The following is a 13,813-nucleotide window of genomic DNA, read 5'->3' as shown; positions in this document are numbered from 1 at the left end:
TTGTTACAGAATAGGGGATAGCCTTCTACTTTGCCTATACTGCCACCAACTTATTCAAGAGGTAGTTTGGCATGTAAATGCATATTCTCAAATGACACTTGTTAGGTTTTTGTCTAATACAGTCTTCCTACAACATACTCAGTTTGTCCGATAAGTCAGTTTGTCTCTAAACTACTCATTCCCAAAATATTGAAGATGGGATACCATTTTTCTTCTTTAAACATGGCGGTATAGTATAAATGTACATTACACATTAACTCCTCTCCACTACTTACTTTTCTTTAATCCATGGCTTTTGTTCATGCTGTTCATCTTTTGACATTCTGTGTGTTATGTTTTGCTTTCTCATTCCATAAAAGTAGGCAACTTTGCCAGAATATGCAGTATAAAGCAGGTTACTAAAGGCATTGTGTACATTACTGTCGTGCCTGACAGATCCTATAACCAGGCTAAAAAGCCTCAGCAAGGGAAAAAAAAAAAGACTGAAGCTTATCTTGTAAAACACATGAAGCAATAACTTAAATTTTCCTCTTCCATGTTTCAGCTGAATCACATTTTTCTCCGTATCATGTGCTGTACAGTACTGTCCAAAAGTTTTAGGCATGTGTGGAAAAAAAAAGCACTGTAAAAGTAAAGTTTTCAAAAAGATGTTTCGTTTATTTGTATCATTTAACAAAGTGAGAAGAAAGACCGAATTCGGATCAATGTTTGGTGTGGCCCCCTTGGACAGAGTCAGGGATTTCATAGGTATATAGTTAAATAACTATATGCCTAACAGATTGATGAAGCTAGAAATACAATACTTAAATGTAACAAACAGCTGTGTAGGGATAATAAAACTGGGCAAGGGACAGCCACACTCAACAAGGTAAGGTTACTAGGACACTTTAATGTAAGACTGAACACAGCAACAAGACACAAGGTAGTTATACTGCACCAGCAAGGCCTCTCCCAGTGACAAATTAAGGCAGAGAGGGTTTTTATTTTGTTTTAGATGTCCTGTCCAAGCTCTTTTGAAGAAGCACAAACAAAACGACTCAACTATACACAAAAACACAGGAACTGGGGTACAGGAAAATGGCAGCAAGTGCTCTGATCTGACGAGTAGAAGGCAGTCTGTGCTGGAGAGCAGTACAAGTATGAGTGTTTGCAGGCAAAGAAGCCAAAGTCATTAAGAAATATCTTCCGTGAAGGGGAAAAAAAAAAAAAAAAAAGTCCTGGAAGAGCCCTGATCTCATCATTACATCTTACGTGAAGAGTGATAAGCAACTGAAGCTGCCTAAATTCACAGAGCTATGGTTAGTTCTCCAAGATGTTTGGAGCAACCTACCTGCCGAGTTCCTTAAAAACTGTGCGAGTGTACCTAGAATTATTGCTGCTGTTTTGAAGGCAAAGGGTGGTCACATCAAATATTTACTTTGATTCATATTTTTAAACATTGTTACTTTACTTTTACAGCATTTTTTTCCCCCCCCACACATGCCTAAAACTATTACAAAGCACTAAGATGTTTGCCTCTTTCTACAGCAGTCTGCTAAATACCCTGCAGGAGAAGTGCTCTCCTTGAACATAATACATAATCCAGCTATGCTGCATGCAGGGGACCAGACACCTATGGAGAAAGTGCTATGGTTGATTTGAAGGGAGCACTTTTCACAGAGGAGGGGGGGCTGCTTCTGCAAGTGCTTTTTTTCTCTCATTTTGGAACAATTGTTATTGAGATAACTTTAATATGCATTGTTCTTTAGAAGGGGTGTCAGTGACTGTTCCTTTAAAATACAAAGCCACGCACACTTTGGGTTTTTGCACTTTATAAAACAAACTAGAGCAGACTGGCTATGTGGCACACTGGGAAAATGCCCACCACCCCCCTCCATAGGCAGATCAGATGCTGCAGTATGTGGCCACGAGCTGGTTATGGGTAACATGCAACTTGTCATATCTATCAGACCGCTTATGCCATTATGGCTGCCTTGCCAACCCCAGTCCTGCACACAAGGCCTTTATTATAGTACCCTATGGGCGAGCCCAATGTTACTGGCAGCAGATTATAGTTTGAGGGGCGTTGTCACACACGCTCATTACCAGCTCACTTACAGGGGGTGCACCCCCCTCTGGTACCTGCTTTTTAATGAGACAATTTTTACTTATTCTATAAAGATAAACGTTTATTTCCAAGTTTTCTTTTAAAACAAACATTTTGTTATCCAGGCATAGATTATATCCAGGCAGAAATTATATATATATATATATATATATATATATATATATATATATATATATATATATATATATATATATATATATATATATATATATATATACACAAAAACATATTTGCATAGAACTGATGATTTGGTCAAATCACCATGTCCTAATATTTTTATAAAAGCATTTACTCCGAAGTACATCACATATTAACCAAGGTGCTGGAATTCACAAAAGACGTGTTAAAACCCTCCAAACAGGGAACTTTGACCCCTCTAACTGGAAAAGGGATATTACCATTTTTTATTTTTTTTTTATTATTTTATTCCCCCCCATTTTTTCCCCCCAGTTGTGTGAGTATATAAAATATTTCTATTCATTGCATCCAAATGCTTACACAGAACATCATTTGCAATGTTGGAAGTGCAAAGGAACAGTGTCCTTACAGTGGCAAAGCAACTCTGTTGCTGAAACATTATAAAATATTGCACCAACTGTTATTCCGGGAGAGGGTGCAGGCCCATTTCATTAGCTGAAGCTGCTTTTCAACATAGGGTGGGTATCTCAGGTAAGTAACACATTCGACAGTGCTGTTCCGGAGTAGACAGGCACGGCTGTGAGAGAACGTGTCAAAGCTGTACTTGCCTCCGTACATTCCAACTCCACTGTTTCCTGCAGGAAAAGCAATCCGTTGTTAGCCATTGAAAAGTCAAATGCATCAGTTATCTGTAGTTGGATCGACAAGAGGCCACGTGGTGGAACAAACAAGTCAGTATACTGTTCATCTCACATTGCTCCGTGGTCCAGTTCTTATGCTCACATGCCCATTGTATGCCGTTTCGGCGGTGAGCTGGGGTCAGCATCAGGACCCCGACTGTTCCGCGGCGACACCTCCCCATATGCAACAAACTGTGATACACTGTGTGTTCTGACGCCTTTCTATCAGAACCAGCATTAACCTTTTCAGCAATTTGAGCAACAGTAGCCAATCACACGGGCCAGCCTGAGCCTTGGCCATCCATGAGTCACCGGTTCACCGACTTTCCTTCCTTGGACCACTTGATAGTTACTGACCACCGCAGACCGGGACCACCCCACAAAAGCTGCAGTTCTGGAGATGCTCTGACCCAGTCATCTAGCCATCACAATTTGGCAACTTTCAGGACAAAAATGTTCACTTGCTGCCCAATATATCTCACCCACTGACAGATGCCATAAGATTTTCAGTGTTATTCACTTCACCCGTCATTGGTCACAATGTGTATGGCTAATCGGTGTATGTGTACAACTAAAGAATGCTTATTAAAAAGTACTTGATTTAGGGAAAAGCTGCAGCCACAGAGCAGCTCCCCCTTCCTCCTCCTCCATGCTCTGATAATTCCCGCCACCAATAAGCTGCTTGAAGCGGCGCTAAATATATCATGTGTAAGGAGACAAGTTTGGCACGTTTTCAGCACAGAAAACAGCAGGGGTTAGTGAAAGGGACAAATGCATATGGGAGGATTCTGCACACCACAGACATTTAAAGGGGTCCCTCTGCTATCATATGCATTAAAGTGCACATCTACAGAAAGTTCTAATAATTTCAATGAGAGTGCTTTTCTGACAATGATTGGCTGCTTCAACCAGCCAATCCGTGGCCCACAATGTCCATACAGGGAAGGCTTTCTGCTGCAGCTTAAAAGTGTGGTAATTTGTTGTCCCTAGGTTTCTAGAATGCATATGGCAGCAATTACAAGGTGTCTTGTATGCATTTTATGATGACTATACTTCCAAACACTATATTGTCTAGTAGTTTTTTTGCACAGGCACAAACATGTTTTATTCTGACATCTTGCTAACAGATCTACATGAAACAGAAATCAAAAGGGATACGGGGTGGCAATGATTTGCTTTTTTGCTTACCTATTCCCCCACAGGGCAGGCTGGTGTACAGGCTTTGTATCATGCTGTCGTTTGAGCAAAAGCTCCCACTTGATGTCCTGGACATGATGTGCGATGTCACCTGAAACCACAAATCAAAGACAACCATAATATGTTTTAAGTTGACTTAATTGTCATTCTATGGAAGAATATATTTAAATGACAATAGTAGGACTAGTAGGAATATCCCCAGTCTTCCCAAACACACCACAATTTCCATATCAAGAAAGAAAACCTGAATTGGCTCATCATATACTTTCCATACCTGGATGTTATCAGAGAATGCATATACAGCAAGAGGCCTCCCTTTCTTTTTTATGAAACTTATTGCACCTTCAAGGGTTTGTACAGTAAAAATAGGCAGGATTGGTCCTAGAATCTCTTGCTGCATTATGATATCATTCTCTTGCACATCTGTCAGGACTGTAGGGGCTACAAAGCAAAAGGGAAAAACATTTATTGATTCAATACCACATTTTCAGGTCTTTCTGAAATACCTCAGATACATTTACATCAAACTACATGATTTTATAAACAAATATTTTGCGGAAATAATTAAAAATAAAATTTAAAGTTTTACCGCAAAGCCTCTCTTTACGATTTCAATAAATTAGTCACTTGACAACGTTGCCACGGTCACCATTAATGACAAGAGTCGGCAGTAGGAAGAGGTTAGACATATAGTATTCCAAAAGCCATGGAACAGTTTATTTGAGCTTTTAAACAAAAATTGATATTCCAGACCAAGGTAAGATCAATATCTCCGTGTCTCTCCCCTTAAGGACAATGGGCGGTCCCTAAACCCATTGAAAACAATGCATTTTGAGCCCGTACATGTACGGGCTTTGTCATTAAGGGGTTAAGTTTAAAAGGGACAGTTTATGTTCACAATAGCCCCACTATAGAAGAAGGAATATTAATGTACGCCGAATACTTTAGTATTTTTCCATTCTGGAAAGTAAGACGCAGCCCTGATGCTGCCGAAGCTTCCCAAAAATCTCTCTGAAACATTCAAGAACCAACATATCTGGGTCCAGAAATGATCTATATATTACACGATAGGCTATATTTGGAATAGTATATAGTGTAAATCCAGCCTGCAGATTTAAAGTCTAGTCTCTAAAGGATTGTATAAGAAGTAGCACATTTTCATCTACCTTGTTATCTTCACAAGAGCTTTTTCAGCATGGTTTCCAGCTGGTTGAGACGACAGCGTATACATTTAAACACCTCTTCGGATTTCTTTCAAACACTCACCTATGTACCTTTCACCATCATCAGTCTGGCCTCCAAAGGCCACTTGACCACAGCACAGCAAGTTTTTTACCCGGCTGTACTGCTCCGCGCTTGCCATTCGGCCATAATCAGGTGACTCACGTGGGTCACTTCCATAGAACTCCCGGACGCAGCAACACAATTCACGTATGAGAGCATCCTTTAAATCCGAATGACACAGAATATACTCTGGCGCCAGTGAATTCTGCCCAGCGTTCACAAAGCGAGCCCATGCAATTCTTCGAGCAGCCATGGTAAGGTCACAGGACTTGTCGACATAGCAGGGATTTTTGCCACCAAGAACCAAAGAAACGGGGGTTATGTGTTTGGCCGCAGCTTGCATTACCTGCCTGCCTGTGTTACGGTCACCTGTCCATGAAAAAGGGACAAATGTCAGTATAATGGTCTACAAGCACTACAACACAAGAAATGGGAAGGTTGGCAAAAGCGTAGGGGGCCCCCATCTCATCTGAAGTTTTTGACCACAAGGATTTTATTTATAATCTTTCCCGGAGATAAACCCAACGTACAAATTATGTAAAAGGTCACAACTTCTAGTATCTCTACATTGATCAGGTGTCCAGTGCCAAACTGGTAATGCTAAGTTAGAGAAAACAATCGGGTTTCAGTTTTCAGGTCCCCATTTAGGCTTGGATTACCCTTTGTTCTGTCCCTATCCAACGAGAAGCCCTCAGTTGCATTCATGCTTTAACCACATAGTCCCCTGCTTCATTTGTTACCGTCAATGAGATCTTCTAGTTCATCAGGGGAATAAAGGCCTGAAAAGCATCAGTGGGGACAAGAAGCCAAAAGCGCAAGCATCCCACCCATGTGAATGTAAAGTGAACTTATGTAAAAAACCATATACAAACAAAGCTAAATTAAGATACGTGGATGTGTTGGAAAGCTACAACAAAGTTCTAGATCAGAATATATTACCTGCATAAAACACATAGTCATACTTGTTCTCTAGAATTTCTAGGAGTTCACCATGCTCACTATTGAGCACATGATAACAGCACTGCAATGAAATAAAAGCCCCATAAGGACATTTAAACACTAAATTGCGCATTCACAGTAGCTCATAACATTATCAAAAGGAAAAGTATTTTTTGAGGATGAAAATTTGTACAACCATGTCCAGGACGTACTGTATTGTATTTGTATTTTTTCAGGCATTAGCACTAATAGGAATTGGTTAGACCAATGAAACATCCCCTTCCGTTATTAGATTTTATTGGGGGGGGGGGCATCTGTATCAAGATCCAAAATATTTACTTTAAAGTTCAACCTACAGTTTAAATGCCAGAGCCGTGGGACGAGGTTCCCTGTTCTGACCTTTAGACAGAAAGTGAAGCGCGTGCATGGTGCATCATATACACTACCATACTGGCAGCAGCGGATCATTATAGGATCATCTAAATACAAGGAGAGCGGTGGTGGTTGCCTGTAGCGCCACAAATCATAAAGTTCACTGTCCAGAAACCCACAATACTTACAGCATCCACATAGAGTGGAATCAGTTTGTGCAGCAAGTCTGTAGTGTGGGTGCTGATCTCTGATGGCTTTAAAACCACACAGTTACCTGAAAGAAATGATGGATACGTGTGGTTTGATCAGTAAAGAAGGTCTGCACCGTAGGTTAACATGTCTATCGGCAAATAATATGAAACCATAATTTTTAAACATACTCTTTTGGAATCATGAGCAAGACACAAATCACAGCATTTATATTTTCATTCCTTAATATTTTGGATTTAGCGAAGGAAAAAAAAAGACAAACATGTGTAAGCAAGACTTCCTGCAAAATATATCATGGAATATTAGTTTCATCCATACTGAGAACATTTTCAATTAAAATATTCACCACTTTTGTCTCTTCCAGTATATAAAGCCATATAAGAACTGCTTTCATTGTATCACTCCAGCATGCACTATGCCAAGTACACACATATATAATGTATGTAAATATATGTACACACATACGTAGTATTTTAGATTTCTGGGGTAAATGCCTGGCAAGTGTATTAAAATTGCACACTTAAAACCGCTTAGGACTTTTCAGACATTGCACAACTATAGCTGGAATACAAGCATATTAATTGAAGAGGATAAACCACATCCACACCTGCAGCCACTGCTCCGATCATTGGGATGAGACATAGCTGGATCGGAAAACTCCAGCCGCCGACAATCAGAACAACCCCTACTGGTTCTTTCTGCACAAAACAGCTGTCCAGCAGGGAAGTCTGGGGAAAGACAGTCTAATGTTATACAGAGTGCAGCGCTCCACTAGTAGCATACCATTATTATTCTATGTAAACAGTTTCTATGGTACAACATGACATGTTACTCAACAGATAGAACACAGAATGACCTACTGTTTAAAGACACAATGCAAATAATTACCCATCTACTATATCTACTAACTATTCCCCAATATACACACCATGTTTTTGTGGACATGTTCTGGCGCCATCCATTTTTGCAGGTTATTAATTGCATAAAGCGCTTCATTCTTCACTGCAGTGATCTCTGATAGCACAGTTTCAAATCTGGGCTAGATTAAAGAAACAAGATCATGTTTTATGGTAGATGGAGGGAATTAGTTAAGTGCACAAATTCAAAATGCCAGTTTGAAGATACCTTTTGTGTTCCCGCACCACATCATTTTGTAACCTTCAGTCATAGGGTTCAAGGTCACAAATACCAAGGATTGCGTCAGAAGTGGCTATAACGGGTCCCCTACACAACGCGCCAGACAATATGAAATAGCAACGTAGACTCACTCTGGGGAATGCTTTATCTCAACTGCCTCTTAGATAAATTGAAATATCTCCATCCTCACACGAAGGGCTTTAGAGGAAGATGACAGTACGGATTTCGCACATGTATTAAGGCTGCTACTCTTCTTCATAGCTTAGTTGAAACCAACATCACGTATGTTAATCCAAAAGCGTGCTGAAGTTTTACTTTAGCACTTTATAAAGCTGACGCAGGACAAAATCCAGTCTAACATACTTTAATACCACAATGTACGTTTGTGTGACAGATTATGTTTATGGGATCTTAAAAACGAAACTTGCCAAAACCTCAACATTTACATGTATTTATTTCCGCATTATATCCCAAATGAACCATTAGTTTACTATCATCGGTGCATTTTCTGGTCACTAGAATGAACTCTTGAGGTCTTCTGATGTGTCCCACTTGTAAAGCTTTAATTTTAGATATCTTAGATAAATCGACTGCTTAGAATCTCATTAATCTGTTTTTATGGTCGCTGCCCCCCCCCCCCACCAGTCATCCTGTAAGTCCATATAAAAATAATGTCCATGTATTTTCTCACAATGTATTCATAATGCTTTGTTAGAAATACCGACCCTGCGCATGTCTTTCTCCAACGCCACTACAAACTCCTCTTCATGGCTCTCCAGCATACGTAATATGGCCTCCAACTGCAAGAGCCTAAAAGAGTAATGCTTGGTCTTCTCCGAGGCAAAGGCATCTTGTGACTTTTTCAGAACTTCCTCACAGAGAGAGGAGGTGGAGGACTTTCTTACTGGATTCTCATTTGACACAGTTCTGTAAGAAACAGAAATATGATACTTATTGAGAACCATTAAAAAAAAAGACCCGGTTTCATTATATCCACATTGCAACTAGACAGGACACCAGGTTTGTTGAACCCAAACTATTAAGTTATACGCCGAGTTAATGGGCCACATGGCTGGGGACCCCTGGACAGAACGCCAGTCACTCCCTGTAAAGAAGTACATTCAAACTCAAAATTCCTAAATACCTGCATAATTCTACAAGGTAGAATATTCAAGTTGTTAATAAAAAAAGTTAGATAATGTACAATTAAGCAATACTTTATCCTTGTGCCTCTGCCATCACTTGTGATTACCTTATAGGAGTATTAATACCTTCCTTCCCTTTTTGTTTTGAAAAAATCTTTGTTAATTAGAGTCTATTTTAGGGCCGGTGAGAGGCAGTGCACAAGTAATCCATCCTCAAGAATCATACAAACATTAAACAGTCGAACAGGACATTTCAGACATTCAAAATGCCAATTACTTAAATCCCTAATGTGGTCATTTTAGCAAAAGCAATGCTGGCTCAGCATTATTATTATACAGAGTTGGGTCCCGCAGCGCAATACAAAGCACTTGACAATTGGAACAAAATCTTGTGACCTCAAAAAAAGACCTTCAGATGTCCTCTTATCTACCGTTTGAAATTAGTTACTACAGAAAGAACAGATATCCCACAAATGACAAAGGGACACCCGAAAAGACATGCAACTAAACAGAAGTTTGAACATTTGAATGTGTAAGGGAAATTACATAATCTCTAGCAAGAAAATGGAGAGACTAAATGGGTCAAATGGCTCTTATCTTCTTACATTTTTATGTTTCTATTAGTGATTTAAACAAATTTAGACATAAAAAAAATATATATAAAAAACAACTCTCAACCGTTTAACATCTTCTACTCTTCTGGGAAGGCTTTCCACAAGATTGTGGATTGTTTCTGTGGGAATTTGGGCCCATTCATCCAAATCAAAGACAAGTCTAAAACGATGGATTGTATACTTCATACCCCATAGATAGGTAGGGAAATCGGATAATCGGAGTCAAAAGCTGAATAGCATTCAGAACAAAAGAGAAAGGGTATCAAAGGCCCTTTATGGGATTTTACCTTTTAAAAACCCTAAACCAGCGAGCTGGAGAAGGAGAGGCTTGTGTGTGATCCATGGCTATTCTTGTGGTTTTTTTCTGGTGCACATGCCAAAATATTTCAGACTGTCAAAAGAAAAAAAAAAATTCGTCTTGTCATACCCCTTAAATACTTGCACGGTATTAAGCGCTGCGTAAAATGTTGGCCCTATATAAATAAAGGATAATATTATTAATACTAATAATAAAATGTATAAAATGCTTAGCATACATTGCTAAAAAAGCTTTTTACAAATGATACATTTCCTCCAAATACAAACGTTACCATTGCAGCAGAGACTACTAACCCTTCTCCCAGAAATTTAGGTAAGGTAGTGCCCGTCTGAACATTACTTCCCTGAAAGGAGATTTGTTCAAACTGAAGGACTGGGGAACCAAGTGGCAGTTGAGATTTAATGTTGACAAATGCTAAGTTGTGCATTTTGGGGAAATAAATAACTGCTTAAACTATACCTTAAATGGGGGGTGTATTAGGGAAATCATTAAATGAAAAGGTGTCGGGAATAACGGTAGAAAATAAAATTAGCGAAAGTGTTCAACGTCAGGCAGCTGCTGCAAGGGCGAGTAAGTAATACTGGAATGTGTAAAATGAGTCCATGAAAATAACGCAGCATAACGGGTTCTTTACATTAAGAACAATCCCCCAACCACAGATGCTCTGAATTTAAAATTGATAGACGTGTTTTAATATGAGCTCAATGACTAGCTATAGCTTGTTTATCCAGTGAGATAGAGTGCTATTAGACAACAAGATTTTTTTGTGGAACAATCGGAAATTGCTTCAATGAGGGTTTTTGACCTTCAACATCAAGGTTGAACTTGATGGATGTGTGTCTTTTATGCAACCTAAATCCCATGTAGAGCAAAAAACAAATAGGACAAAAGCATATTCTGCAGGGAGCATGCTAACAAATGAGGTTAAAAGCCAAATCTTTTATATTACTGGACATGAGCACACGCTAACACTTTTTTTTGTCTCAGATTGGATGTTTGTGTCTCTCAAATTTAGCAGGCCTCAGGATCAACCTCACACTAGTAGTGATTATTTGCTGTAGGATTATGAATTACTCAGGGCCAGGGTAAAAAAACAAAACAAAAAAAAACACCTTCACACAAGCAAAATTGTGCTAAAATACAAGCTCTAATCCATCTGTGATTACTCGAAAGGAGTCTTAAAAGCTGCTTGTGAAGGATTTCTGTGATAAAAAACAAAAAAAAGGTAAAAAAATAAAAATCATAATTTCCTTGTGAACAAATTATTTGTTACTTTTTTTTTATATATATATATAAAAACTCTATAGATGACCGAGAATAAATTATCTTTTTAGATTTCCTCACCAGGTACACATGAGGTACTTGTGTGTCTTGCAAAATAAGTACATTTTTCCCTGAAATTAAGATATTTTGTGCTTACCTTTCTCCTTTTCACTGTAGTTAGAAACCCTGGAAAAGGAGCTTTATCATCACCAAAGCTGTGTGCTAGAGGAATCACAAAACAGAAAATGACACATATCAGAAGCCTTCTATTTTAACTCAGAATACGTGGTTCTTAATAAACTATTAATGATACGTTTGTACATTCACATAGCCTTCCAGCAAGCAGCTCATGCTTCTGAAGGCCTGTGGTATTTGATTCCTAATCAATCATGGCCAATAATATAATTGTGTGCTTGTGAGTCAAGTGGGTGTGTGTAATTAATACTTACCCAGAATCCACCTCTGTTCCACCTCTGACTTCTTTGGTAACCTATCTACCATACAAGCTAAAATGCCCCCTTCTATTGCGTAGGAGCTTAGAACGTTTGGCATGTATGATTGGTCTACTGGCAGGTCCAGGTTGGTCACGAGGCACTCTGGAGAAACAGCTGATGGTCCCCTGTGGCCAACAGTGCTCCAAACTTGCCTTTCGGTGGTAATCCAGGAGATAAATCACATGCAGGTGTCTAACAGCCGCTTTGCCAGGGCCATTTTTACCGAACTAGCCTGGTAATCCTTTTTGGCTGCTTAAAAAGATAAACCTGGGAATGAAGCCTGGGAAATAGTATTGAGAGGGTTAGCAATTAGGTAATACAAAAATCTGTGTTGCGGTGGAACTACAAGCACTCTCATCCAGCTCTCAAAGGGGATTATTCACTAAAAGGGGATTTGGCAGAAGAGTTGTGGTTTTAACCTTAGTTATCCGTGTTGAAGGGCTAACCTTTGTAAATTTCACCATTAAAAAGGACAGAACTGTCCCTGCATAATGCATAGCTCTATGGGTTAGGAAACTGATAAACTCTTTGCATAACTATGCATAATCCAGGGCCAGTCAATCGCTTCCTACAACAGAAGTTCACTGGAGTTGGCTCTTCCTGACATAGTGAAGTCAGTTTATTCACTAAAGAGAGAGAGTTGTGGTTTTAACTTTTTCACTTCGCTATTTGTTATGAAGGGCCAACTAGGGTGACCACATCAGCTTTCCAGGACACATATTTTTTACACATTGCTGACCAGCCCAGGTAAAATGCTTCCCTGCAGCATGGAGGATGTATAACTGACTAATTGGTTCCCTTCCATAAGTCTATACATCCCACCTACTGCAGGGCAGCATTTTATCTGGGCTGGTCAGCAACGTATATGTCCTGGAACACATGAAGGACATGGTCACCCTAAAGCTAACACTAGCACGTTTGTCTAGTAATAAGGGCTGAGCTGGCCCTGTTAAATGCATAATTCAATGGACAAAGAGAAATCTCACTGTTTAACTATACATTATACAGGGCCTGGCAAGCTCTTCCTTCAGCCGAATCTCAATGGGGCCAGCTCTTCACAACTTAAAATGAAGTCAAAGAACTGAAACACAACTCTCCCATTAACTCTTTCTTTAGTGAATAGACCCCAAGGTATTGAAACACAAACTTGCTTTGGTGAACACATCACATGGTTGAGAGATATGGGAGTTGTAGTTAAATAGCAGCAGGAGGGCAGCCTGTTGGCAACATCTTTGTACTTGGTGATATAACAAGGAAGGAGGTAGAAATTTGCCTGCTATGACCCCACTCATAGCAGTCTGTACATGAATCCATCGCCCCATTCAGAAAGGAACCCATGGTCCTGCGGGATGACCTAAAGCTTATTGCTGGATTACATCTCATTATTTCCATTCAACCGAACTGCATTTAATTGGTATCTGCACGTGCCTTGGCATTAAATGCATAGATCCAGCTGGTAGAGTGCACCCATGTGATTATTTATTGTTTAATATAGCGCCATCATATTCCGCAGCGCTGTACAACGAACCATTACCATTTAGGGCCATACTTTGCTTCTACTGTTGTCATTGGTATTGGTAGGTTTTGTCCCTTATGGATAGAGCTAAAACTTTTTCTGCAAAATGTGTCTTATTGGTCACCTGCAGACATCTGTGACAAATGTCATAAATGTAGCTAATAGTACATCTTCACAGTACAACCGTTTATGAACTTAAATACTAAGTAAGAATTAAATATGTTGTATTACAGATGTGCATTCTATGTCTATAGGGTACTGTAATGTGTTTCTAGTTTAACCATTTACTGCATTTTATTTGAATGTTTTCTTCGGAGTATGATAGTCTTACAAGAAGCAAGCAGTACAGAAAGCAGCTGTTGACATACATAGTGACATTTAATGGGATGTTAAAAAGA

The 13,813-nt window shown here is 39.4% G+C and overlaps 1 protein-coding gene across 1 annotated transcript; it reads right to left on the bottom strand.

Moving 5' to 3' along the window:
* Nucleotides 1-2,683: 2,683 nt before the first annotated feature.
* On the bottom strand, nucleotides 2,684-10,166 carry LOC149290190 (aldehyde dehydrogenase family 3 member B1-like). The gene is made up of 10 exons (XM_089489607.1): nucleotides 10,111-10,166; nucleotides 8,790-8,991; nucleotides 7,856-7,966; nucleotides 7,535-7,655; nucleotides 6,906-6,991; nucleotides 6,346-6,427; nucleotides 5,389-5,775; nucleotides 4,397-4,563; nucleotides 4,114-4,213; nucleotides 2,684-2,880 (listed from the first exon to the last, which is right to left on the bottom strand). Exons 1-10 carry the CDS (start codon nucleotides 10,164-10,166, stop codon nucleotides 2,684-2,686), a joined length of 1,509 nt encoding a protein of 502 aa, XP_089345733.1.
* Nucleotides 10,167-13,813: the final 3,647 nt, after the last annotated feature.

Source organism: Sceloporus occidentalis, unplaced genomic scaffold (assembly GCF_023333645.1).
Source record: "Sceloporus occidentalis isolate IW3139 unplaced genomic scaffold, rSceOcc1.0.p SCAF_40, whole genome shotgun sequence".
NCBI lineage: Eukaryota > Metazoa > Chordata > Lepidosauria > Squamata > Phrynosomatidae > Sceloporus > Sceloporus occidentalis.
Note: the sequence above shows the minus strand (reverse complement) of the source record. Positions and strands in the feature narration are given on the sequence as shown.